General features: G+C 46.5%; 1 protein-coding gene across 3 annotated transcripts in view; it reads left to right on the plus strand.

Annotated features, from left to right (window-relative positions):
• The first annotated feature begins 258 nt into the window (after window positions 1–258).
• The window catches only part of Wwox (WW domain containing oxidoreductase), a 563,473-nt gene continuing 538,023 nt past the window's right edge, over window positions 259–25,708 (plus strand). For 2 of the 3 annotated variants that reach the window (XM_046435189.2, XM_046435187.2), the window contains exons 1-4: window positions 261–498; window positions 6,593–6,657; window positions 7,524–7,581; window positions 11,075–11,253. In XM_046435189.2, the coding sequence (XP_046291145.1) occupies window positions 392–498; window positions 6,593–6,657; window positions 7,524–7,581; window positions 11,075–11,253 (409 nt within the window). In that variant the 5' untranslated portion in view covers window positions 261–391. Of the gene's footprint in view, window positions 499–6,592; window positions 6,658–7,523; window positions 7,582–11,074; window positions 11,254–25,708 lie in introns of all 3 variants that reach the window. The other variant, XM_046435188.2, reaches the window with a different exon arrangement.

Consider the following 25,708-nt stretch of genomic DNA (forward strand, 5'->3'; position numbering starts at 1 on the left):
ACAGGTCGCCCAGCAACGGGCGGAGTCCTGAACCGTGACTGGATGAGCACGCCCCTTCCTTGCCTCCCGCAGAGCGAAGAAACTCCGCCCCGTCTCTGAACTACGCAGCCTTCTCCGGGCTTTACTTCTAGCCGAGATGCAGCGCAGTCTCCTTCACGCTTTCTCTGGTGGTCTTCCTAGGCTCCTCCCCTTTTATGTCGGGAGCTGCAAAACCCAGGAGACTGGAGTACATTTACGGATCAGGCTGTGCGGCTCTGGGCTGCGCGGTGCGCAGGCGCGAGCGGTCGGGCCCCGGCGCGCGCGGCGCTCGGTTGAAGCGGGAGTGAGTTCCTGGGAGAGGAGATCGGCGGCGCGCGAGCGGGCTAGCGGGCTAGCGCCTCCTCTATCCGCCATGGCAGCCCTGCGCTACGCGGGCCTGGACGACACGGACAGCGAGGATGAGCTGCCCCCGGGCTGGGAAGAGAGAACCACCAAGGACGGCTGGGTTTACTATGCCAAGTAAGGGGGCCGCAGTGGGGCCGCTGGGCCTGGGACGCACCTGGATGGGTCGAACCTAGAACCCTACGGCCTCGCTCTCGGGGGGGCTGCGCCTCCCGTCATGGCGAGGGCGGTGCTAACTGACAGCGATTGACAGAGGCTGGAGGGTCCCCCAGAAGGAGCCGGCCCCTTTGTGGGCTCTGGGTCAAGCGGGGTCACCTGGCAGCGGCCAGGCGCGCCCTCTGCTGTTCAGGAGGCAGCACTGCACGGTGCGGTGATGACAGTTCCCCCAGAGAGAAAGGAATTTTAAAATATGCACAAGCCCAGCTCTCTCCTTGGGGGTTTGAAGGCCTAGGAATATGTATTTTCCTACAAACAAATGATGTATATAACTTCATTATTGGGTACCCTAGTAGACCCTTTTTCCATCACTCTGTGACTTTGAGTCATTGTAAGAATTCAGCTTGTTTTCTCATCTGTAAAATGGATTGATAGAAGGGCCCTTTGAGGCAGTGTGCATAAAACACCTAATGTTCAGTCACTTACTCTTTTAGATGTGTTGGGAGCCACAGCTATCTCTGTCTTTTCAGCCTGATGTGTCTTAAATGTCTTAAATGCAGACATTAGATCTCTGTAGAGAACCTGTTGCTTCAGACTCTCCACTTGGGGAGTCTATTTTTTTTTTTTTTTAAGTTTTCCAGATGAGTGGATTATTACCTGGCTTTTAGAAACAAATTAGTATGAACACTATAATTTTCATTTAAGATAAAATTTTTTTCTTGGGTCCCCCACCTCCCCAAATTGAGTTAATTAGTTTGGGCCCTCCCTTCTCCCCAAATGTAGGTTGATAGGTAGGCTGAAATATTTTTGGTCATTCTGATCTACCCAAGGCCCAAAGTTGTGACTGCTGCAGTTATGGTGGCCAGGTAGAAAGAAAGAAAGAAAACAAACAAACAAACAAAACAAAACAAAACAAAAAAACTCAAAAAAAAAAAACCCTCTCGTGATCTTATAGAGATTCTATGTGTCAGGCCTCAAGCTCGGGCACTATGATAGTAAGACTTGGTTATTTTTTTTTTTCAGGCGGAGGGTGGGAGAGGGTACTGAGGATTGAATCTGGAGGCTACATCCTCAGCCCTTTTTGTTATTTTGAGACAGGGTCTCACTGAATTGCCCAAGCTGGCTTCAAACTTGTGATCTTCCTGTTTCAGCCTCCCAAGGAGCTGGGGTTACAGGTATATGCCAATGTGCACAACCCAGTTGTCATCAGCTGTGCTCAGTGTTATTGAATAGACTGACATGTTAGTCCGAACACCGTGCGTGTGCTGAGTGGCAGCCTGTCTACAATGAGAGGCAAGCTGGTAGGTGGGGGCACGTTAGGGAGGCATCCTAGGACCCAGAAGAAGAAGGTGGATGAAGTGGGCAGGAGGGCAGCCAGGGCAGAGACAGTGCATGGAGACCACAGGCCACGCCTGAGCAGGTGTGTTTACACTGAGGCAGGGAGGAAAGACCCAGGTGAGGGAGGCCCTTCTGCACCTTGCTGAGGAGATGGGGCTCTGTTGCCAGGCTCAGGTCCACTGCAGGTTTGGAGCCAAGACACCACTTTCGGATTGCGTCTTTAGAAGAATTGAGGCTTGGGAGAATGAAAGGGACAATTCTAGCCGCAGAGAATGCTTCAGCAGTGTAGGAGGCCTGGCCCCTGAGCCTGAGGATGTGTGCACTGTGCTCCTCTCCTCCCTCAGAGCTGAGCCTAAATGTCACTCACTGCCCCAGAGACCTTCCCTGCCTGGGTGCCCCACCCCTGCACCCATCTCTTTGGGGATCTGCTTCTGGGTCCTCAGTGTCATTTGCAGGTTTCTTCCTGTTTGTGCTCTGTGTCCCTCTGCAGTGCAGGCCTCGCTTGTCTACTAGTCTCCCCAGCACCCAGTACCCAGAAGCTGTAGGGCAACAGAAGCACGTGGAATGAATAGTGAAGGTTAACTAGGGACCCGTGGGCAGCTGGCGTACTAGACCCCGAGGCACAGATGCCCTGACCTGCTCCTGGCTTTCTGAGACCTCTTCTGCCTCCCTCCTCTGCCTCCCTCCTCTGCCTTCCTCCTCTGTTCTCATCTGGCCACGTTCCCCTGCTGCTTCTCAAGTTAGGGCCTAGGGCCTTCCTTCTCAGGCTGGTTCTGCCTCCCCACCTACTTTACTTCATGTGGCTTGGCTTTCCCCAACTGCTTCCTTCCTGGGGACTCGTGTGTATGACTGGCGTAAGTCCTTCCTCTGACCTGCAGCAGTGTCTTTGGTCTCACTCTAGCCTGTCTGGCCCCACTATTACCATGACTCTGGGGACCAGGCTGGCTGGTGTCTCTGCTGACCCTCCCTCCAGTTCTGCAGGCCCTTTGTTCTTTGGCTCATAGGCTGACAGATCCTTCTAACTGTTCATAATTCAGCCACCCTCTTGATCTCTCCTGACCTGCAGGCCCCCTGGCCTTGCTTTTCCCTCATAACTCTGGAAGTGACACTTGTCTTCTCTTGGGAGTTTGGCAAACTTTGCTAACAGGCTCTCAAACCACCCTTCAATTTATTCCTTTTTCCAGATATTCTTTCTCCACTGCAGCAAGGTCATGCCCAAGGACAGAGATTGTAGGGTCTTGGGGTCTTTGGCTGTGGCTGTGGCTCAGTGGCAGAGCACTTGCCTCGCACACGTGGGGCTTGGGTTTGATCCTCAGCACCAGTAAAAAATAAATAAATAAAAATAAATATATTGTGTCCATTAAAAAAAAAAAATAGACCCTAGGGTCTGTGGAATTTCCCTTTTGTAGCTGCAGCACTGTCCAGTTACGTGGGTGCCCCTGGGCCAGTGTGTCCCCACAGTGCACTTGAAGACCTCAGAGGTACAGGTCACATGGCTCCAAAGCCTACCAACCTGGGGGTGGGGTGGGTGGGGTCCTCTAGGACGACCCACTACTGAAGGCTGACCTCAGCCGCAGAGCTGGCAGACCTACACCCTCCCCCAGCATCTCAGAGCAGCCCCTTTGGGAGATGGGGTAGGAGGGGCAAAGACTCAGTGTCCTGTCTGTCACTGTAGTTGCTAGGGCCTTCCTGAGTCTTCCTCCCCGTCCCCTTTTCCTATGAAGCCTGGAGAGATGGCCAGCTCCCCCAGGAGATGGTACCCTTGTGCCCAGGGTGGCTGTCCTCACGGTCCACTCCAGGTCTCTGTGCTAACTTCAACTCTGCTTTCACAGCTGATGCTTTAGAAGAGCGCACTTAGAAGTGGAATTCACATAATGTGATATAAATTTAATTTTGATCCCTTGGTTTAAGTTAAGATTACTGTTAATTATCTCTTTAAATGACAGAAAGGTTCCTGAAAGGAAAAACGGAGGGCTTCTGTTTAAGGGGAATAAGATAACACTTGGGGGACATGTGTCGTGATTTTCTCTTCATTAAAAAGTCATTTAAGGTCATAACTAAAAAGAATACTTTTAATTAATTTTCGTATATAAGCATTTACTTAAGCTAATCCTTGTGTTGGAAGGCGCGGTCCTTGGCTGGGCATGTTAACTCATGAGTTCTGTGTAACCCGGGCAGCGCTGCTCTTCCTGTCCCCGTGGCACCGATGAGGAAGTCAAGGCACAGGGAGCTGGAGAGCTGCTCCAAGGCATGCGGGTGGGAAAAGCAGGACAGGTGGCCTTCAGGCTGCAGCACCTTCCCTCCCAGAGTCCACCGTCTCCACTCAGGCCTGGACTCTCCACCAGGGACAGTTGTGTCCTGCCCTAGACGATGGGCAATGTCTGGGGACACTTTCTTTTGCCACAGCTGTGGGGACTGGTGTATGGGCACCTAGTGAGTAGAGGCCAGGGATGCACAGGACGGACCCCACCAAGGAATCACCCGGTCCCAGACGTCAGTAGTGCTGAGGGTCAGAAACCTTGGTTTGAACAGTTTCTGTCACCGTCAAGAACACAGATGGGCAGTTTCTTCTGTTTTTAAAATGTTTTTCAGAATATATAAAAAAAAGTTCTGAGTGAGTCTGTGTCTGCTCTGGAAAGTCTGTAATCGTTGTGTGTCTGCACTTGGGCCTGCTGTGGGGCAGCAGGGCTGTGCGGGCCAGGGGCCCTCTGGCTTGCCTGCTCCCGGGCCTGGTGTTCTGCTGTTAGGGGTCATCTTCTTGCTTTGTCGTTTGCAGTGCTGGGAATAACTGAACCCAGGAACCCTTTACCACTGAGCCACATCCCGGGACCTTTACTGCAGTTTTTAGAATTTAGAGACAGGTTCTCACTAAAGTGCCCAGGCTGGCTTTGATCTTGTGGTCCTCCTCCTGGGCCTCCCAAGTCTCTGAGGTTACAGATGTGTGCCACTGCACCTGGCTAGAAGTCACTTTCTTGAGTGCAGACTTCTTGGGAACTAGACTGCAAACTCATCTGATGTGAGCCCAGGAGACCAAGATGACTTTGCACTTCAAGCCAAAGACCACATCTCTTACCTTGAAGAAGTGCTCGCCTGGTGAAGTGAGGAGCAGGGGTGTTGGATGCTGCTCCGTGTTCGGCTTAGCCAGTGACCACCCTTCAGTTGGCAAGGATGAGCAGGAGTGGCTTTACTGCTGCTCCCCCTCGGCCGAGAGGAGTGGGTGGGTTATGCTTTGGAGGGAGTCGGAGCTTCTGTTTTGTGATCGGATTTGGCTGTGGCTGACATGGAGGGGGTTACCTTCGCCACTGACACTGCTTGCTTGTACGGTGATGTGATCAGGCTCCAGCCCTGTCCAGGATGCATCCAGGATGCGTGCCTCACCTTGCCAGCGGCTCAGGGAGGCAGGCGTGGAGGAGCCCCACATGGCTGACCACAGCCAGTCCTGGTCATTCTGCCTGGGGGTCCTGGATCCCTCCCCTGGGGCAGAGGCCCAGCTGCTAGGAATTTGTAAAAATGACTACAAATGAAAAGACAGCCCTTGCTTGTGACTTGCAAAATTTTCCAGAAAGTTCATGCTCTATACTTATTTTCTTCAACATAAGGAAGATGTGTCCACGTTTTATTGTCTGGGTGTCACTGATTAACACTGTTTTATATTTTGCAAGAATATGTGGCCTTTTAGGAAGTCCACTTTCTTAGCCTTCGAGTGCCTCCCACCACCTCTGGCTGTGTCCCTTGTGAAGTGGCTTGTGTTCCTGGATGCCTTGTCACCTGATGACAGATGTTGCTAGCTATTGGCCCACTGTGTTATTTATTTATTTATTTTGTTGTATGTTTATTTTATTTGTTTATTTGTATGTGGTGCTGAGAATCGAGCAAGCTAGGCAAGCGCTCTGCCACTGAGCCCTAGCCTCAGCTGTTTTATTTATGATTATATGTTGTTCTGAGATAATGTGCAAAGTTTGGAGTGGGAATCAGGCCAGTTTGTATAATTGGTTTGTTTAGAATAATGGCTTGCAATTTTGAGAACTTCTTATATGCCAGGTACTATGTAAAACTCCTTTATATGCAGTGTCCTCAGAGCAGCCCCCTGGGATCAGTACTAGAATTGTTTCCATTTTGCAGATGAGAAAATGGAGGTAAGAGGTAGAATAACTTGACCAAAGGTGCGCACTAGGTGCCTGTGGGGCCAGTTCACTACATTCTCAACTGCCTCTCGGGACATTTAGGAATAGCTGTTAATGAAACACTTGAAAGTTTTATCTGTGGAAAGAATGCACATTTTAAGAAGATTAGCATATTCAATTATATTAAAATATCCACATTATAAATTAGGCATTATGACTTTTATTATTATATCCTGGACTAAAACTAAAAGAAATACAAAACGGAACTCTTCTCTGGATATTCTGGGTGATTTGTAGAGCTTTCTGAAGTTGCCCCCCAGCTGATGGCCTGGTCCTCCTCCTCCTCCTCCTCCTCCTCTCCTCTACCCCCACCTGGCCTAGAAGGTGACTCAGAACATTCCTGCAGGATTGCTTCTGCAGCCAGGAATGCAAGCTGTAAGATTTATGTTCTGCTTGTTTCTTTTCTGAGAGTTTGTTTTCATTACTCTTGAGAGGGCGTTATCTGGAAGAGAACAACTTTAATACAATTTATTATTGCTTAGAAATGTTAATTTTTGTTTATAGTATTGTGGATTTTTTTTTTTTTTTAACAGTCACACTGAGGAGAAGACTCAATGGGAGCATCCGAAAACTGGAAAAAGAAAACGAGTAGCAGGAGGTTTGTATGTTGTTGCCAAAGGAGAGAATCTTGTATTTGAAACATTAATTATGTTGGGAAAATGTCACGGACAGCGTGGTCACAGGTTGCTGTGTCATTTGGGGAAGGCTGTGGTGGAGAACCATTAAGGAACTAGATGACTCTACTCTGAGAGCCTGTGGCATTTGGCAGAAGGAGGTGATAAGGTCTGGGGTGGAGGAGATGATTTCTTACTGCTCTTAAACAAAAAAGTATTAAAATGATTGGGGCCTTTGGCTCATGGCTTATTAGGTTTTCCAAAGCTGCACTGTTGGTAAAATAGCTCTTGGTTTATACTATGGAATTAAGCATATCAGTACTTTATGGAATTCCATAAAGATCACCATGATTTTTGGATGCTTGGAATAGACATATAAGAATGAAAAAAAAAAAAAAACAAAAAGAAGAAGAAAAAGAAGCATAAGAAGTTCCTTGCTCTTAGGGGCTTAGGGTCCACCTGAGGCAATGACAGGAAGTCAGAGCTGCCCTGTGACCTCACACGAGGCAGCGGGCATAGCGGACAGTGGTGTTGGGTGCCTGCCGCGCCCACTGAGGCATCTCTGAGCTTACTCAGGGGGGAGTTCACACTGATCCAAGCAACGTGGAAGATTCCCCTAAATCAGGCCTGGACAGAGCATTTTAGAATGATTGAGAATGAAACAAGAGGCAGATGTGTGGGATGCAGCTGGGGCCGTGGGCCTTCTGCAGCTGCTTGGAGCAGCGGCTGCCTGTCCGGAGGGGTGGGCTTAGGGGCAGGGCTGGTGGGCACGGCACCTCCTCCTCCTGAGCTGGGGAAGGGGCTTCAGGTCCCATGGCACTCACAGACCTGTCCGTCTTTCCTGTTTCAGATTTGCCATATGGATGGGAACAAGAAACCGATGAGAACGGACAAGTGTTTTTTGTTGAGTAAGTGTGTACATAGAAACTATTGTTGGCTGCTTTACTTTTTAATAGGAATTTTTAATTATAAAAGTAATACACATTGACCTTAGAAAAATCTGCAGTGGTATGTACCTGTAATCATAGCAGCAGGAGTAACGACTTTGAATAGTTCTGGGATCATTCTTCCACCTCCTTCCAGTCTGTTTGCCTGTGCTTTCTTCACCTAGGAAATGCACCAAGTGAATGGTTTAATAACCTGCTTTTTCCACATAACATATTATGATCTTTTTCTCATATCCTTATATATTTTTAAAGAGAATATTTTATGGCTCTAGAGTATTATTTTGTACACATATACTCTAATTTGATCAAATTGCCCATTGGGCATTGATGTTAAATTTCTATTATTAGGAATCTATAATTATTTTTTAAGTATCCTTATCTGTAACCCTTTTCACATCTCTCTCTTTAAATTTGAACAGTGAACAATGGTAACCACCTGTCTGGCACACCCCTGAGTGAGGTGTATCTCTCATCATCTGTATTTCTATATCTGTACTCTCAGCCCCTGTAGTTAAGAGGGTATTATGGTTTGGATGTGAGGTGTCCCCCAAAAGCTCACATGTAAGCAGTTGCAAGAAGATTCAGAGAAGAAATGATTGGGTTGTGAGAGCCTTAACCAAATCAGTGAGTTAAACCCCTGATAGGGATTAACTGGTGGTAATTTAAGTGGTAGGGTGTGGCTGGAGGAGGTGGGAATTGGGTGTGGCTTTGGGGTATATATTTGTATCTAGTGAGTGGAGTCTCTCTGCTTCCTGATCACCACATAAGCTACTTCTTTCTGCCGCACTCTTCCTCTATGATGTTCTGCCTCACCTCAAGTCCTGAGAAATGGAGCTGGCCTTCTATGGACTAAGACCTCTGAAACCCTGAGCCCTCCTCTTCAATTGTGTTGGTCAGGACCTTTAGACACAGCAGTAAAAAAGTTAACTAAGACAGAGGGGGTGTTTCCTGACTGTCAATGTTTAATGTTCAAGGTTGTGCATTTGCCAGATTAGAATAGGTTGGTTAACAGATTGATTTAAGCAGGAATTTTTTTTTTTTTTTTTTTTAGTCAGGGATTGAAACCAGGGCCTTGTGTGTACTGGGCAAGGGCTCTACCCTGAGCCACACCTGCACAGGAATAATAGTTGTTTTTAGGAGCTATGTGTGTAACACAAACACTCTGGGGTCAGCTGGGCCTGCTCTTCGTATGTATAGTCTGCCTTATGGATTGCAGGTAATCTTCCTTTCCCAATCACACCTGGAATAAAGCATCTACAGTTTCTATTTTCACTTTTTTTAAAGTTGACCAAAAACTTACTTTTCAGAAATTCTGAATGCTGCATCTTTTCTGGAATTTCATGGCCTATTTCTAGTGTTTCCACTGTATCTGACTGAACCAAAGCCTCTTCTTAGCTACCTGCCTTTGAGGCTCTCCCAGGCACTCAGCCAGATCTTCATAGTTACAGGGGCACTTTGTTTTCATCTCTCATTATCAGTTTGTGTTATAATAGTTCATTAGGTAACGTAATTATAGTAACAAGTGGCATAAGTGGTTTTTGAACAAATACGTGAACTTTTGGTGCATTGCCAGAATTGGGAGCAAATGGGCCATGGCTTGCTCAAGGGGTCTCTGAGCTGCACAGGCAGCCCCCGAGAGGCGCTGACAAGCTGGGCAGGCGGGATGTTGATGCCTGTTAGTTTATAAAAGACTTCTTCCTTCTTGACTTATTAGTCTTTTTCCTCAACAAATGAAGCATACCAACCCTTTGGTTGTATGTTGCAATTTTTTTTTCCAAATTTTTCTTTTAACTTTGTTGGCTTTTAAAAAATTAATGGTGGAGGTTTTTAAATGTTATGTAGTTTCTGCCTTTACATGTGTGCTGGGAGAGTTATTTCCCTTAAATTGTTTAATTGTAAGTGACCTGGGGCAGCGTTTCCTAAGCATAGTTCCTGGATCAGCAGCATCAGCGTCTCCTGGGAACTTCCCTTAACCCGATTCCAGCTCTGGGGGTGGGTTTGGCGACCTGTACTTTAATGAGTTCTCCAAGGGTAGCTTGAGAGCCATTGGTCTACTCCAGAGAGGGGACTTTCTCCCTTTCTGAAACAGGCCAGATAATGTTTTAGGCTTTGGGGATCATATGGTTTGTGTTGGAGTTTTTCAGCTCTGCCATTATAATGCCATAGAGGATATAAAATTGATGGTCATTGCTGTGTTCCAATAAAACTTTATTTATAATAACAAGTGGTGGGCTGTATTGCCATCTGTTATTCTACTCCAGAAGAGTGGTGGCCTTTGAAGGCAGGCTGGACCTTGACTCCCTGGTTTGTCAACTCACATCTGTGAGCTGTTGCTGTGGAGTGCTGTTTGTGTTTAGCAATCAGCTCTTCAGTGGAAGGAAAAGAAAGCACAGGTTTGTTTCTGTGGTGCAAATGCTTTGACCATAGCCAATTTCAGGCTACCAAGGTGAGGTCACTTAGGAGCTGGGAGGATGCACATTTGGCTCTGCTAAGCCAGCGTGTGTCACTCCCTCACCACGCAGCACCGTGGTCCATGTGTAACCCTGGGATCACTGTGCTCACCTGACAGGCTGTGGTTGTAATACGGGTCACATTCCTGGGTTGATGGGTATAGATTTTAAATTAAGAAATGTGTTTTATTTATTTCTGGGGCTGTGGATTGAACCTAGGGCCTCATACATGCTAGGCAAGCACTCTACCACTGAGCTATATCCCCAACCCTCAACCATGTAATTTTATACACCCAAATACATTTTATATCATGAAATTTTAGATACTTCTGGAGAGTTTATAATAGTTTTTAAGATAGTTTTGTGCTGTTTTGAGGTCTTTATCTTAAATCCCAAGAATACATTTAAAATGTAAAAAATAAATTCTATTACAAGGAGCAACTTACTAATCCATATTTACCAATATATTTTAATATTATATAAATTTTAGATAACTCCACATCAAAAGCAGCATACTTATAGGAGGCCTGGGTGTGGTCTTAAGATAAAAACCTTTAGATTTTCATTAGTTGGTCAGTTTCATATTTAGTATTAAGAATTTTTATCAATTTGAGTTTTCTACTTATCTGCTTTTGAGGCCCTTGCTCAGGGCAAAGAGATTTAATTGCAATCCATGGACGAGAGTGACTGACAGATCTCATGGCCACATGTACTTGAATGAAGCCAAACCCCAGACCTGTCTAGTGACTCCTTTGAGATGCAGGGTACGAGGTGTGGGCACTGTGCTTTGTAGTGTGCTCTGCAGCTCAGAAGGAAGGGCTTTGGTGAGCCTCTTTCCAGCCTGCGCTGTAATCCTTCCAGAGACCAGGAGAGGTTCAACAGGCCCTGGTGTTTTTCGGGCTAAGGATGAGCCTTTTGGTCCGTGAGTGGTGGGTTCGCCTTGATTGAGAGATTATTTTACACGAGTGCTCACTGCGGTGCTTGCTGCTTCCTGTTCTTTGCAGCCATATAAATAAAAGAACCACCTACTTGGACCCCAGGCTGGCATTCACCGTGGATGATAATCCCACGAAGCCGACCAGCAGACAGCGGTACGACGGCAGCACCACGGCCATGGAGATCCTGCAGGGCCGTGACTTCAGCGGCAAGGTGGTTGTGGTGACGGGAGCCAACTCAGGAATAGGTAGGCTGTCAGCGTCCGCCGTCCTGTTTGTTTAGTGTCTGTGACTGCTATGATGAAATCCACTTAAATCTAACTATAATGAAAATTTTATGGTGGTTCTCTATTTTTAAAGTCTGTTCATAGCGTTTCAGCTGCTGTTTCATTAAAATCACGGCCTTTTGAAACCCCAGCGCCCCACGACAGCTGTGTGAGGCGACCTGGGGAGTTCTGATAGCTGAATAATCAGTAAAAGACAGGAGCTGTTTTGGTACTGAGGGCTTAGGGACAGCAGGCTGTGTCTAGGAGTCTGTGACCTGGTCTGTGTGGTGTGTGACATATTCCAATTACCTGAGTTGTTCAAACCAACATTTTCTGGTAATGGGATATGCAAAGGGACAGGAGGGGCAGCACATGGCTTCAGAACAAAGGTCCTGCAGGTCTCCACTGGCCACTAGGGCTATCGTTTTCCTCTGGGAATAGCTCTTATTTCTTTCTAAAACTGGAGAATTCATCCTGTCTTCACCTCAGAATTAACCCCTTGACTTCTGGCCTTAGGTCCAGTGGCCACTGTGTGGAGGGCAGGCCAAGAGGGTGACCTTCCCTTGGCGTCAGGGCAAAGCAGATGCTTGGCCATCCTTCTTGGGAGGGTTTTGTTTCATTTTGGTCCATTTGTACCCATTCTGAATTAGTAAAAGTCAGCCACTCTGAGGAGAGTTTACATCTTCAGATTTGTCTATAGATACAGAAAGTGGGTCGCCTTGGGCTGTCTTCCCTCAGGTCCTCTCCAGCCCCCTGAGGCCCCCATGGTGGCCTCCGTTCTGGGCTTAGATCTCCATCTCTCTCCTTTCTAATTTTGAATGACATCTTTGACACTCCAGAAACATTCCCCAGCACCTTCAGGGCAAGGAGGGAAATGCATTCTCAGAGGGTCAGTGAGGCTGTGGACCCGGGAGAGGTTCTGACTGCGCCTGTCTGCTAAGGGAAAGAGGCAAGTGGAGTTTTTTAAAAAAAAATTGAAATGGATCTATGGACAATCAACTCTTAAGATCTCTTCCTAGACTCAGAATTTGTCTAGCTATTTTATCAACCTTACATCGGGGTAAATTCTGTAGCATCATCACCAATGTCAAAACTGGTGGTGTGATACTAAAAATAGGAGCTGGGTCCTGGTGTCCAAGAAGCAGTATGTTGTGTTGATCGTGTTGACTGCTGTTATGTTGTGGACCCGTGCAGTGTTGAATAACTTAAAAAAAGATTTAAGGACTCAGTAAAATACCTTTGTTTATTTCAATTGACCAGAAGATTAACAGAAACACCTCGTTCCTTTAATCTTAGCTGGACAGATTTTCTTCCATCAGTGAGACGTGTATGAGTGTTGATTTTCTGTGGAGTGTTTAGCCTGCCCCACCTGACGTTAGAGAGCAGACCAGGGTGTGATCCATGCATTCCCAAAGATCTGTGACACCAGGCCCTGGCCTTGTCACGCAGGACCCAGAGCTGACTTGGAACATTAAAGGAGGGGACAGGGAGGGTCTGAACCTGCACAGCTCTCCGAGCTCTGGAGCAAGCCCAAGGCCTCTGTGCCTCTTCCCAGCTCCACTTGCTAAACACTTCCTCCCTTTGTCCTCAGTTCATTCTGTGGATGCTGCGGCAGGTGTCCTTGGCTGGGTGGGGTGGCAGTCATGAGCTTGGGACAGGCCAGAGGTGCGGAAGGTCCTGGGGAGACCAGCCTTTCCTGCCCCTTGCCCCTGGCTCTTCCTCAGCCCCACCTTCCCTCCGTGTGGCCCTCACCTGCTCCTTCCCTTCTCCTCCCCTTGGGGCAGCATCAGCCTGGGTGAGGGCCATGGATATTTATTCTTAATTTTGAAATAATAGTACTTCAAATTCCAGGCAATCGAGGACTTGCAGATCACTTTCCCCTGAAGCAGTGGCGTCAGGCTTAAAGAAGAGGCTGCCAGTAGAGAGGCCTTGGCTTCCTGTCATGACTGAACTGGCTTTTATGTCCTGCGTGGTTGCCTGAAAGTGCCTTTGCCTGAGCAGGCTGTGGCTTCTAGATAAAGCTCTTCCTTCTACTGAGCTGTGCAACCTTCCAGGTTATGAATTGTCATTGCTACTTCATTTCTTCCCAATTCAGATGAGATAGCCGTGTGCAGAGTGTGTTGCTTGGTTCCCAAGACATCTGGGCGTTCCAGCCGCCTCTGTGCAGGTGTTGGTGGGGTACTAGCCTGCCTTCCCCGGGGCCACCAAGGGCAGTCACTCTAGAGGAGCAGCTGAGTGGCCTTGGGAACGCCTGTCTCTGACACAGTGTGGGCTGGAGCAGCAGTGACAGTACTTATTTGGAGACTGGTGACTCCACGGCTGAACACATGGTCGCCTGCTTGGCCTGACAGTCTGCTTTGCAAATCTGGCTTTCCCAGCAGCTTCTTTTACAGACTTCCCAGGAGGCGCTGTGCTGTGGAATGTGGGGCTGCTGTTGGTGAGGATCCTGGGTGTGGAGGGCACCTCGCTCCCTGTGGGGTTATACTGGGGTCCTCTGCCCTTGAAGTGGCTTTTAAGCAATTTGTCTTATTGATGCTGCCCTTCCCCTGGCTGTGAGTGATATGGAACTATTGTGAATTTTGATATTTGATATCTCCAAAGCAATTGAAGACATTCTTACTCAATTCAGCTGAAAAAGATTAGGTTGATTCTGGAAGAGAGGAGTATTTGGGAGAAATGTCGGAAGCAGTGTGGGTTCATGGAGTCCTTGTTTAGCTTGTCACTGGATTTTACCTCCGTTGACTGGATTCAGCCATCTAGATTGGGGGTGGGCAAACTACGGCCCCTGGGCTAAATCTGTCCCAAAGCTGGCCTGCTACTTGATTTTATAAATAAAGTTTTATTGGAACACAGCCATGCCCATTTAGTGTGTCACCAGCAGGGTTGAGTAACTATGGCAGAGATCATATGGCCCTTTGTAGAGAAGGTTTGGTGGTAACCTGTATTCGATGGCCCAGCCCCTCTCAAAGAAGAGCTGCCTAAGTGTCCCCTAAATTGGCCCCATGAGACGAAGTTTGGATCAGTGGATACTCTACCCCTCAAGAGGATGGTGGCAGCACATGGCAGGTAGCTGAGGACATCCCACTAAATCCCACGTCCCTTGCCCCAGGCTCTCCCTTTTTAGGTAGCTGCAAGGATTCAGATGTTGTCTCCTCAGAAACTAACACTCTTCTCTCCTTGACCTTTGTTTAACCAGCTTTATGAACCCGAAGAACTTTGTAGATTGAGAGCTGTAGCTTGTGGACCTCTCCCTGGAGATCAGCATCTCAGTTTCCAGGGGCGACATCTCTTCACCAGAGCTCCTGGTAGCAGATCAAGAGGCCCGGAGCCCCACAGTCCCACCGCCACCCAGTCGAGGCGAGGGAGCTCCCTGCCGTCGGTGGCAGCGTAGACTGAGCAGGAGGGTCTCCCTGAAGTTAGCCATGGTGGCTCTGATGTCATAAAGTCAAATGGAAATGGCTTCGACATGGTGACCACTGCACACAGTGCTGCGGAGACTCAGGAGAGGGAGTGTCCTAGGCTAGGGAGTGTCCACAGAAACTTGCTTCTGGACTCGGCCTGTGAGCTGATTCGGCCTTGGGCACATGGTCGTGTGCAGTGGCCCCGGAGTCTGCAGGCTCCTTGTGGTGCAGGTTTGTCGCATGCCTAGACCTGGGGTAGCAGCTGGTTCATGGTCTCCTGTGAGGGCTGCACTTGAAACCCTGCAGACTGAAGCCATGAGTAGGCAGGTTATTATCATCGTATTTGTGGAGAAACAGCCAGGGCTTTGTCAAACATCCAATTACAACGATGAATAAGTACCAGCGAATTAGATTCTCCAGTCTAACCTCACGGTCATGGAGATCCAACTTTCTTCTTGTTGCCACCTGAAACCAGTGGTGCTCAAATTTGAGTTTTAAATTCCTCTCTGAATTTAGTCAGGATAAAAAGTTTCTTTTACCTTTTGAACCTTTATAATGTTGGACTGTATCAAATGTTGTGGCTTTAAATCTGAAATAGTCTGGCCTGGTTTTGAGTTTTGAGCCAGAGGACCCATTAATAAAACCAAAATTGTTTTACCCCGGAACAAACATGAGCTGGCCACTCGGTGTGCTAGTGCACTTCAGGGCTGATGCCCTCGCCTGCTGGTGGTGTTTGTATTATGCTGCCACCTCCCTGAGGCTATCCCAGGAGTCTCTCTTTCTCACACACATATCAAAATTTACACACTTTGAGTTATTAAAAAAAATACTTTTGCTTATGATGTTGAAGTCACCCCTAAATTTGTTCTCCTTAAGCAAAATGAAGGTATTCGATTTTCTTTCAGGGAATCCCTAAGTGTTAGTATTTTGTAATTTTATGTTAACCCATTTCTAAAATGTTGGGGTTTTACTCCTAAATCATGAGCTGAAATTATGGCATGAAGCGTGATTGCCACACTTTTATCCTATAGATCATCATCATGAAAAGTCCATATCTGGTGTAAATTCTCCCTTCTTGCATGACATAAGAAAATCACTCTCTCTTTAGGTAGAGAAGGGTGTTTGTCCTTAAGGTTTTAAAGCCACACTCCCCAGCCCCGCACTCTGTACACTGTCTTCCTTTATAGGCCACATCTTTGTTTTCTTTTCCATAACTCAGTGTTACTTAGTTTTCATGCCTAAACTGTGCCATTTGCTCCCCTGTTCCTCCCTAAGTTGTTGTAACAGATCCATGAACCCCAGGCTCTGGGCTCACTTACATTTGGTCATCTTCCTGGACAAAACATGTCTTGTGAGGTCAGGGCACTGTTGGTTTCCTACCCACTTTGTTGACAAGGCCTGCGCCACTGGGATCTTGGTATTCTTTTAAGAACATGCTCTTTAAGTAGAGGAAGAAATTCCAAAATAACCAAAGTGACCTTTTGGGGATTAATTAAAGATATTCATGACAGTTATGCTGTTATGCTAAAATATACCCATGTATCAATTATAAGTAAAATGAATGAAATTTTTTTCGTTCTGAGAAACTGTTGAAAGTTTTGAAAATATTGGGAGATGTCCTTAGATGGCATTATGTAAAATTGACAATTAGTCCCTTAATTAGTGCCTTATGCACTGAAGAACCTTTTTTTTTTTTTTGGAGACAGGGTCTCATTAATTGCAGCTCCTGGGCTCAGCCTCCCCAGTAACTGGGACCACAGGCTTAAGCCTGCTCCTATTTACATTTATGTTCTTAGACACTGAACCTACATGGAAACCACATGCTCATAGTGTTGAGAACTCCTCCTCTGGAGCAGGGGACAGTTGAAGACATTTGCTGATGTGCATCTCATCCTTTGCTGACCCCATGTTAAACCCCAGGAGGTGTGTACGTGTGGGTGTGTGGGTATGCCGGGCTTATCACCCGCTGTGTGCACTCACACACACCCCTCCGTGTCCACGCGCACACCTGGTTAGACCTTAGCTGAAACAGTTGTCACAGGAGGTTATCAGCTGAATTCTGTATTTGCACATAGGTTTGGATTTTGACCTTTCATAGTGTCAGCATAACAGATGAGGGTTGCAGAAGCCACTGTTCAGTGAGAAAATGGTTTGAACTCATGATTTAAAGAGAATATTTTAAAATATTATCGACCCCAATTGAGGGTTTGTAACTTATGTAAATTTAAAAATTGTTTTCAAAAATCTTTTGCTTCTGCATAATACAATGACATAGTAAGAATTGTAATGAAAGTATTGTATGCGTTTCCTGTAATTAACCTAAAAGCACAAATGTGAATTTATATTTTAAATTTTCTCCACTAGAGGGCTCTGTTGCCCTTCCATAAGATTAAACAAAAGAGGCAGCTTCTCCATCTAGTTTTCTCCCTCTGGCCGGTCTTGCTTTCATTTTTGTTAAATAATGCCTTTTCCTCTCCTAACATATCTTTTAGGTCTTGCACTTCTCAGCAATAGAGTTCAAGCTGAAGACGGTTATTAATGTCTCTGTTTCTTTTCCTCTCTTTCTGCTTTGCGTTTTTGTTTTGTTTGTATGGGATGCCAAGGATGAGGAGAGCCAGTTAATAAAGAGGCCCATTGTATTCAGGGAGCAGCTCCTTCTGCCAAATGACACAAGGGCATGTGTTTTGTGACATTATTGGTTTTGAGTGTGCTGGCCTATCAATAATGTGATTTCTTTTTTTCTAAGTGGTAATTGTGATATTTAAATATTAGTGCCTCTGTTTAAAGCTCATTTAGAAGGCTTAGTGACCTTATATTTTCCCTTGCCGCTGTCACCAGCTCTACGTAGGCTTATGTAATGATTTTAATTAGATTGTTTATTAGCAATACATTCTTGTACTAAAAGAAAATGTATCCTTTTGGGCTCAGCATCTGCTTTTTAAGCTAGAGGCCACATTAAGCCAGATACATAATACAGAGCAGATAGCCAGTGCTCCCGAGTCCTGCGGGCACTGCTGGTTTTGGCTCCGTAACTAAAGCTCCAGGCAGCCCAGCAGTTGCATTCTGCAGCTGTCAAACAGAAATTTGGCCCAGAAGAAAACAGTTTGGCTTTATAAACTGCTTATTTTCAAATTCCAAATGGGAACAAAACGAATACACTATATTACATATTTTTACTTATATTATTTTTCTTTCTCAACAACTTTTTCTCTTTTTAAAATGTGAGCACCTGGAAACTTTGTGAACATATGTCTGTATCATCACGAAACTATTCCACTAAAGCTGTTTGGTCATTCATGTACAAATGTGTTCATTATTTATCAAATAAAATGTTAAAACTGGAGGCTGTTTGGGGAATCATTGCGGATTGTACAATGCAGGTGACACTGACAGTTGTTCAGCCCTTGACCTCCCTTCTTGGGTACGATGCGGCCTGTGTCCCTCTTGCACTGGGCAGCATTCGCAGAGTGGCCAGATGTGAATCCTCTACCTTCTTAAAAGCAGCATTTGGGTCCATCAGAGGGCTTCTTGCAAAGATCTCTTAAGTTAAGTTGCCCATGGACTGGCCAGGAAGCACATTTCTATAGTTGGAGGTTGTTGCCTAAGTCATTCCCCCTTTAGTCCATAACAGCACGTTTCATGAAGTGCCGGTCTTGGGCTACACAAACCTAACTCAGGATACCTAGGAGGTACCAAGTTGTGGAACATGGTTTTAATCTGAGGGTCTCAAAACTTTGAGTGTTTGTCTCAGGCTGTGCTTGGTGGGCTTTTTTTTTTTTTTTTTTTTTTTCCATTTTTGGGATGCTTCATATTAGAAATGGGATCAGACAGAGTTGCCCCTACAGCAAATCAAGATCTCGCTAGACTCCAAAAAGAGACCTAAGATGGTGTGTGTATGCAGCAGGTCCAGAGAGAGGGAGCATGAGATTGGGGTGGGATTTGTATTCTATTCTCTGCTATATCTCTCTAGGCCCTGTGATCAGCTGAGTGGAATGAGTCCTTTTGTTTAACCAAATTATTTCATTGAGAGAAACAAAATCAGTCAATCTCTCGTATGGATATATACAGAGTGAAGTTAAACCTAAAAAAAAAAAAAAAAAAAAAAAAACACCCCAAAACTAATCTTTACTGCTAAAATGTACTTGTTTGTTGTAGATTAGTGTTTGTTGATTATTATTGTGTTATGTTGATAGCCTTTCACAATTTAAGAGGATTCTGTGCAAGACACCTGTTTTGGAATGATGAGGAGATGAAAGAACAGAGAGGTGAGGTAGATTGCCTGACTCACGCAGCCCTCCAGGGTGCCTGTAGGACTGCAGCAGAGGGCTTCTCACTTCCTGCCTGGGGTCCCACCAGTGTTCTCGCCCCCTCCATGTTCCGAGGAATAGTAGCACAGTTCTCGCTGAACTCTTCCCAGTCAGCTTGTGAAGTCTGTGAACCTGAGTCTGGAATCAGATTTTTTTCAGCAAATCCATCTGGGCTGGGCGAGGCACCTGGAGGGCTTGTCGCACGTGCCCAGACCACACGTTGATCCTGGGTTAGTACGTCCATGCTTTCTTTGTGGAATTCTCCTTTGGTGTCCTGAATGCAAAACAGGTTTTGGGAGAGAATTCTGGGGGAATGGGAGCTGGCATTGGTCAAGCTTGTATTTATGCCCAGTAAGGTAAATTAGCTTTGTGTGAGTTCTCATTAAATGATTTTAAAATTATTTAAATGTTTTTAAGCATGTGTTCCTTATGAAAAATGTAGAAAATGCAGACTAGAAAAAATATCACCCCAAATCCTCACCAGCCAGAAGTTTACAGTTAAGATGGATCATCTGTGAATCCCAGCCTTGGTTCCTTCCCCTTCTTCCTTTAGTGAGTTTCCAGTTAGCTGGTGGTGGCCTTTCCTCTTGCTGTCAGTGTCCCACATCCCGAATGGTTGCATAGTATTCCACCATATGGTTCCAGCTAGTCCTCCAGAGTGGCACATTTGGGTGGATTCCAGCTTTTTAATAGCTGCGGAATGCAGATGCACATTTTGTAATTAAATGTTTGTGCCCATCTGTGAGTATTCTATAGTTTTATTTTGTGGAAGTAGAATTGCTGAACCGAGAGAGTTGCTCCTGAACCTTAATATCTTGATTTGTTTTGTCAAACAGAACTCAGAGTGTTGTACCAGTTTGATCGCCCAGCACCCTGTGTCCCAGCCAATCTTGGGAATTAACGTTAGTTAAAAAGTATCTATTAGGGAGCTGGGGTTGTAGCTCAGTGGTGGAGTGCCTGCCTGGCATGTGTGAGGCACTGGGTTTGATCCTCAGCACCACATATAAATAAATAAAATAAAGATATTATGCCCATATACAACTAAAAATTATTTTTTTTTAAAAAAAGTATCCATTGAATTTGCACATCTCTTATTATTAGTAAGATTGAGCGGCTCTTCCAGTTTACCTCCACCTTTTCCTCTCATATGTTTACTTTTTACTGAATTTATTAATGTCACAGAATTCCTGCACTGCCGGAGAATCCAAAGATGGAAATGGTATAATGGAAGACCTCATCCACCCATCACGCAGCCTATTAAAACTTGGTTCAGGTGCATTTTTGTAATTTCACAATCTTTTCAAAAATCGTAAGAGTTGGAATTTAGGTCTGCTGCAGGCCTCCCAATTTCCAGCACAGAATGTCATTAAATAAAATCTTATAGTCACCTCAGTTCATGTCAATAACATAACCCAACAAAATTTGGAGAAATGCATACTTGGCTCAAGGTCCAAGAAAACTCTTGTTAAGGTTTTTGGTTTCCAAACGAAGCCTTCGTTTTATCCAAGAATCCCTCGTATTTCTTGTTGAGTTGTCCTCCTCCCCTGCTGGCTCAGCTACCCACCTAATGCATCAGAAGGCTGGCGTCCCACCTGCCACCTCACATACAGACACTCCTGCCCAGAAGTGGGGGGCAGGTCCTGTCAGGAGGTAGGGTACCCTCCTAGGAGTCTGATCCCTGCACTGACATGTTCATGGGACTGAACCCCCACAGAAATGCCCCAACCCAGGGTGGTTGGTTGTCCTCACCCAGGCGCTTCATACCCCCCAGAAGCACGTCCGCATCTCTTGCCTTTGGCAAAGGGGGTTCATACAGAGAAACCCAGACGTGTCAGGCGGTCACACAACACTGTGGAACATTTCTACTGAATCAGCGACACAAAACTGGAAAATAATTACTGTCTCATTAGCTGGAAAGAAACTTTTCAGTAATCTTGAGGAGCTTCCTCGAGTCCCTTTTAAGGACTAAATGCTACTGCATAGCTTAAGCTGTAATTATTGAAAACAGAAGTGTCATGATGGCACGGTCTTTCACCGGCCTTCCACATGAACAATGAAGACGCACCAAACGTATATAATAGGTTCAGCGGAGGACAGTGTATTTTTAGGATGTCAAACCCCTTAAAGTTTCGCCCATTTGCATTTATTCGTCTGTGACTTGCCTTTTCGTTATGTGTGTGACAATTGGATATGTATTGATTGCTCATTCCAGGCAGGCAGTATAGTTTAATTTTCAAAATGTCTCTTTCTTTTAGAAGTTAATTTATCTCCAAGTGTCTATTCCTTTAAGTACATATTCCATCCCATAACCGAGAGGAACTTCATAAAGAGTTGGCCCCACTTGCCGGCCCCTCCCAGGCCTGTGCCTCCCCTGTCAGGCCAGAGACAGCTCCACAGGGCACTGCTGCTTCAGTACCCCTGGGGAAGGAGGCGCCACCCAGGAAACCCAGACTTGCCAAAGGCCAGCTTCCCACGGTAGCTGAGCCCCAAGGGAAGGGCAATAGGCAAGGTTTGATTTTGGGGATGAGGTCTTCTTCCAGCTCTGTGTTAATGGTGGTGACTCCACTTCAGAGTTCTGGTTTGATGAGCCTGGCTCCCAGGTGGTGTGATCATGCCACGGCTGAATATAGCTAGGCTGACAGCCAGCTTGATGGGGGGCAGGTTTCTGTCTGGAGAGGTGCAAGAGAAGAATTCTGACTCAGGAAGTGGCCGAGTGTGACCTGGTTTCCACCCTGTGCTAACCATGCCTCACCTGAGGGCCTGGGCCAGGTTGCTTTCCTTCCCTGGGCTCCTGTTCCATGCCCGTGTCACATAGACGAGATTCCTTCTTTGCAAAGTTGTTAAGATGGAGCTCCGGGTGCCTGGGGAAGTTTCTGCCTGTTCATCTCTGCAGGCGCTTACTGTAGCCATTTCTGGAATGGGAGGCGAGGGGATCCAGTTACTCCCAAAATTAGTTTGGAGTTTTCCAAACTTCCTGGTTCTTGGACCCTCTTTGTCCTCGAGTGACTTCTTTAAATAACAGTTTTAGGCATCGACTTGCGTTTGGTGTGAAAGGAAAAAACTTAGTTATTTTTTGGTTGGTTGGAGGTCAGATAATCCTTTTGTCCAGAAAAAAAGAAGTGGGAAAATAAAAAAAAAAAAAAAGCAAAAGTTACTCTTGTTGTAGTCAGGAAACTATGGGGAGGGGAGAAAACTGTTCTCTTCTTGAAAGGACTGCATCAAAGCAACTTGGCTGAGTTTGGCACCTGAGCCCCTTGTTCACTTGAGTTTGTCATGGGTTGTAGGACTGCCTGGTATGTTAAGTAGAGATGTCCAAAGTTGCTGTCCCATTTCCTTGATCATATCAAGAATGAATCAGTGTTTGAGTATAAGCATCAGCCCTTAGAAAGGTATGGCACCTTCCCTGGAGACTTACGGAACATAGGAAGAGACAGATGGTCGTTCACTGCTGTGTGAACAAAGGCGCGTCACTATTGTGAGCCTTCCTTTCCTCATTTGTGAAATCAAGAGACTATAACTTCTCTGTCACCGTTTTGTGGGGATCACATAATATTTGGAAATGGCAGCAATGGAGAATGCTTTATGAATTTAAGATTGCTTGCAGTTGGGAAAAATAACCTCACAGTTGTAATAAAGGGAACGTCGGGGTTGGAAGAAGATGGAGGAAGAGTAATTTAATTCCTTAATGATGGAATAAAATAGGCACTCTTCATTTTTTCTTTTCTCTTTTTGGTTTGGGTATGCTGAGAGGTTTCTGCAAGTTCTTCAGTGTTCAGAAAGGGAACCAGATGTCAAATAACAGACTTGTGCATTGCGCAGCTAATTTGGTGGCAACGATCAGAGAGTTGCAGTGAGTGCTGTCCCCACTAGTCGATGGGCTGTGACTCCAGCCAGATATCCGGCAGCAGAAATTTGATGTAATAAGAGGGATTTTTGTGCAGACGGGGAAACTTCCTGGATGTGATGGTGTTGAGGTGTCGTGGGTGGAAATGTTGCCGGGTCTTGGTCATATGGTTCCCTCCCAGTTGCCTTAAGTGTCACCCACCCTGGTCCTTGTCTTTGCCAACAATTCAGATTTACATGCAGAATTCAGACGTGAACTTGGTGCTATTTGCTGACATGACCTTCAAAAAATTGCTGGCCCCATCTTGATTCTGGAAACTATTTTCCCCGTGATCCCATGAAGCCATCTCTTTCAAATGCAGAGCCTTCTCTGTCAGCAACTGGGGCTTTAAGGATGAGCTCTGCAAAGTTTCTGTGTCACTCAATAGACGGTCTCTGACTGCCTTTGGTTTTACTGTGTGGCTCCGTTGTACTGTAAGTGGCTGTGGCTTCTACATTCAGCAGCTGGGGTTGAGAAGCTCCTATCAGCCGAGAGATCATCAATGCATTCCAAATGGCATTCCAAAAAAAAAAAAAAAAAGAAGAAAAAAATACCATTACAACTTTATCTGTTGGCAAAGGCCATTTCAGTTCTCAGTTCCTGTACAGTTACCAGATGGAGTGCTTGACAAGGTGGGAGCCCTGTCACAGATCCACACGGGGAACAGCTCAGTCAGGGAGCGGAGTCAGAGTTTTGGCAGGGGACGCTGTCCTTTCAGCCAGAAAGCTGGCTTGGGCTCTGTCAGCCTGTGTGCACAAGGGCCTTTCTTCCTACCAAGCTGAGCAACGACTTCTTTTCTTGCAGGCCTGGTCAGGGAGGGATCCCCAGGAGGAAGCCAGTCCTGTTGGCCTGTGGGCACATCTCGTGGCACTTGGTCTTGGACTTTGAGTGACACTCCTGTGCCACTGTATGGTCTTTGCAGAGTGCACTGTTGGGAAGTTGTGTTGGTTACCTTTCGCTGCTGTGGAAGATCCCCACAAACTTGGTGGCTTAAAGTGGCACAGATTTACTCTCTTACAGTCCTGGAGGCCAGGAGCTGGAAATCTGTCTCACTGGGTTGATGACAGGAGGCCTCAAGGCTGGCTCCTTTTGGAAGCTCCTGGCCAGCGGGAGGGGTCCACAGCTTCCAGCGGCCGCCCATGCTCCTTAGCTTGAGGCCTCATCCTCCCCACTACGAGTGTCACTCCATCACATCACCTCCTCTCATGTGGCCCCCTCTCCTGCTGCTGTCTCCCCCTGATGCACTCAGGGCCCACCTGATCTAGGACCATCTCCCCTTTTTAAGATCTTTAAGCTGGGCACAGTGGCACATGCCTGTAGTCTCAGCTACTTGGGAGGCTGAGGCAGGAGGATTGCAAGTTCAAGACCAGCTTGGGCAGTTTGGTGAGACCCTGTCTCAAAAAAAAAAAAAAAAAAGAAAAATAGTGGGTAAATGTAGCTCAGTGGTGGAGCATCCATGGGTTCAATCCTCAGCACCCCATGACCCTCCACAAAAAGATCTTTGATTTAATTGCAACTGCAGAATCGCTTTGCCGTGTGGGTATAGATATCCACAGGGATATGGATGTGGGTATTATGGGGAAGGGCTGTTACTCTGCCTAGGACAGAAGGCTGGTAGGTGACCTTCCAGAAACCCTTTTAGGCTCAGCCTTCTGGACCTCTCCCTGCTTCTTCTCCCTCCCTGGATAGATCTTTGGGCTGGGCGTGTTCATCTGAAAAGCTGTGCGTCCTGGTGTTGTTTGTGGAGCAGTCTCCTGAGGCCTCTGCTCTACTAGTTTGAGTGTGTCTGAAGCAGGGCGGTCAGCATACATCACTGTATTGCCTGCTATGGAGTCCCTGAGAACCTTGTGACGGTGATTGAGAGAGGGAGGGACCGTGGTTCTGTGCACTCACTTGTGCAGGGGGCCTTGGGTCAAGGCAGCTGTTTGGACAGGCAGAGACTGCTGGCCTGCAGCCTGTATGTGGCCCCCTATGGCTTTTTGAATGGTTTATACAAAAATGACCTATTGTGGGGTGTTTTGTTTGCTTTTTGTTGGTTTACTTCCAACATGTTACAATCAGGATGTTTTACTTAAACCTAGATTTCAGAGGATCTTTAGAAATAAAAAGATTGTGTGCCATGGACCCAGTGCTTGTGATCCCCTCAAGAGTGACATGTAAAAATCCTAATGCCAGTTTTCCCATTTGGAGGGGGAGCCTCTGGGGGCCAGTAGGAGAGGCCGGAGGGCTCCCTAGCTTGTTTTCTGCCAGGTGAGGATACAAGGAAGAGTGCCCTCCCCAACAACCCAACCTTCCATGAACAAATAAATGTTTGTTGTTCAAGCCACCGAGTCTGTAGCATTTTGTCACCGCAGCCCTAGCTGACGAAGGCATCACTGGCTCAGGCTGTGTGTATGGTCCTATGACCTGCCTGGTTCTGCAGGGAGGGGAGTGCAGAACCCTGGTCACACACCTGATGGGGGCTGTGTGAGCAGAGCTGGCTGGCTGCTCAGAGCCACAGACACGCTTTTTATTCAGTCTTTTGTGCAGTCAACAAATAGTTATTGGCTGCTGGGTACTAAGTGCTAAGTCTTCACTGTAGAACCAGAATAATCCCTGCCCTTATGGAGGTACAGACAAACTAGATTAGCAACATGATCTTTGTGCTTCTAGAAAGCATTTAAAAATTGATTTGCTTTGTAGTGTAATGTGTGTGTGTGTGTGTGTGTGTGTGTGTGTGTGTGTGTGAGAGAGAGAGAGAGAGAGAGAGAGAGAGAGAGAGAGAGAGAGAGAGATTTGGAAATATCTAAAATGGCTGGGCACAGTAGCATATACCTGTGATCCCAGCAGCTCTGGAGGCTGAGGCA

The sequence above is a fragment of the Marmota monax genome, unplaced genomic scaffold, assembly GCF_021218885.2.
Source record: "Marmota monax isolate L192 unplaced genomic scaffold, Marmota_monax_Labrador192_F-V1.1 WCK01_AAM20220418_F8-fsc00024, whole genome shotgun sequence".
Taxonomy (NCBI): Eukaryota; Metazoa; Chordata; class Mammalia; order Rodentia; family Sciuridae; genus Marmota; species Marmota monax.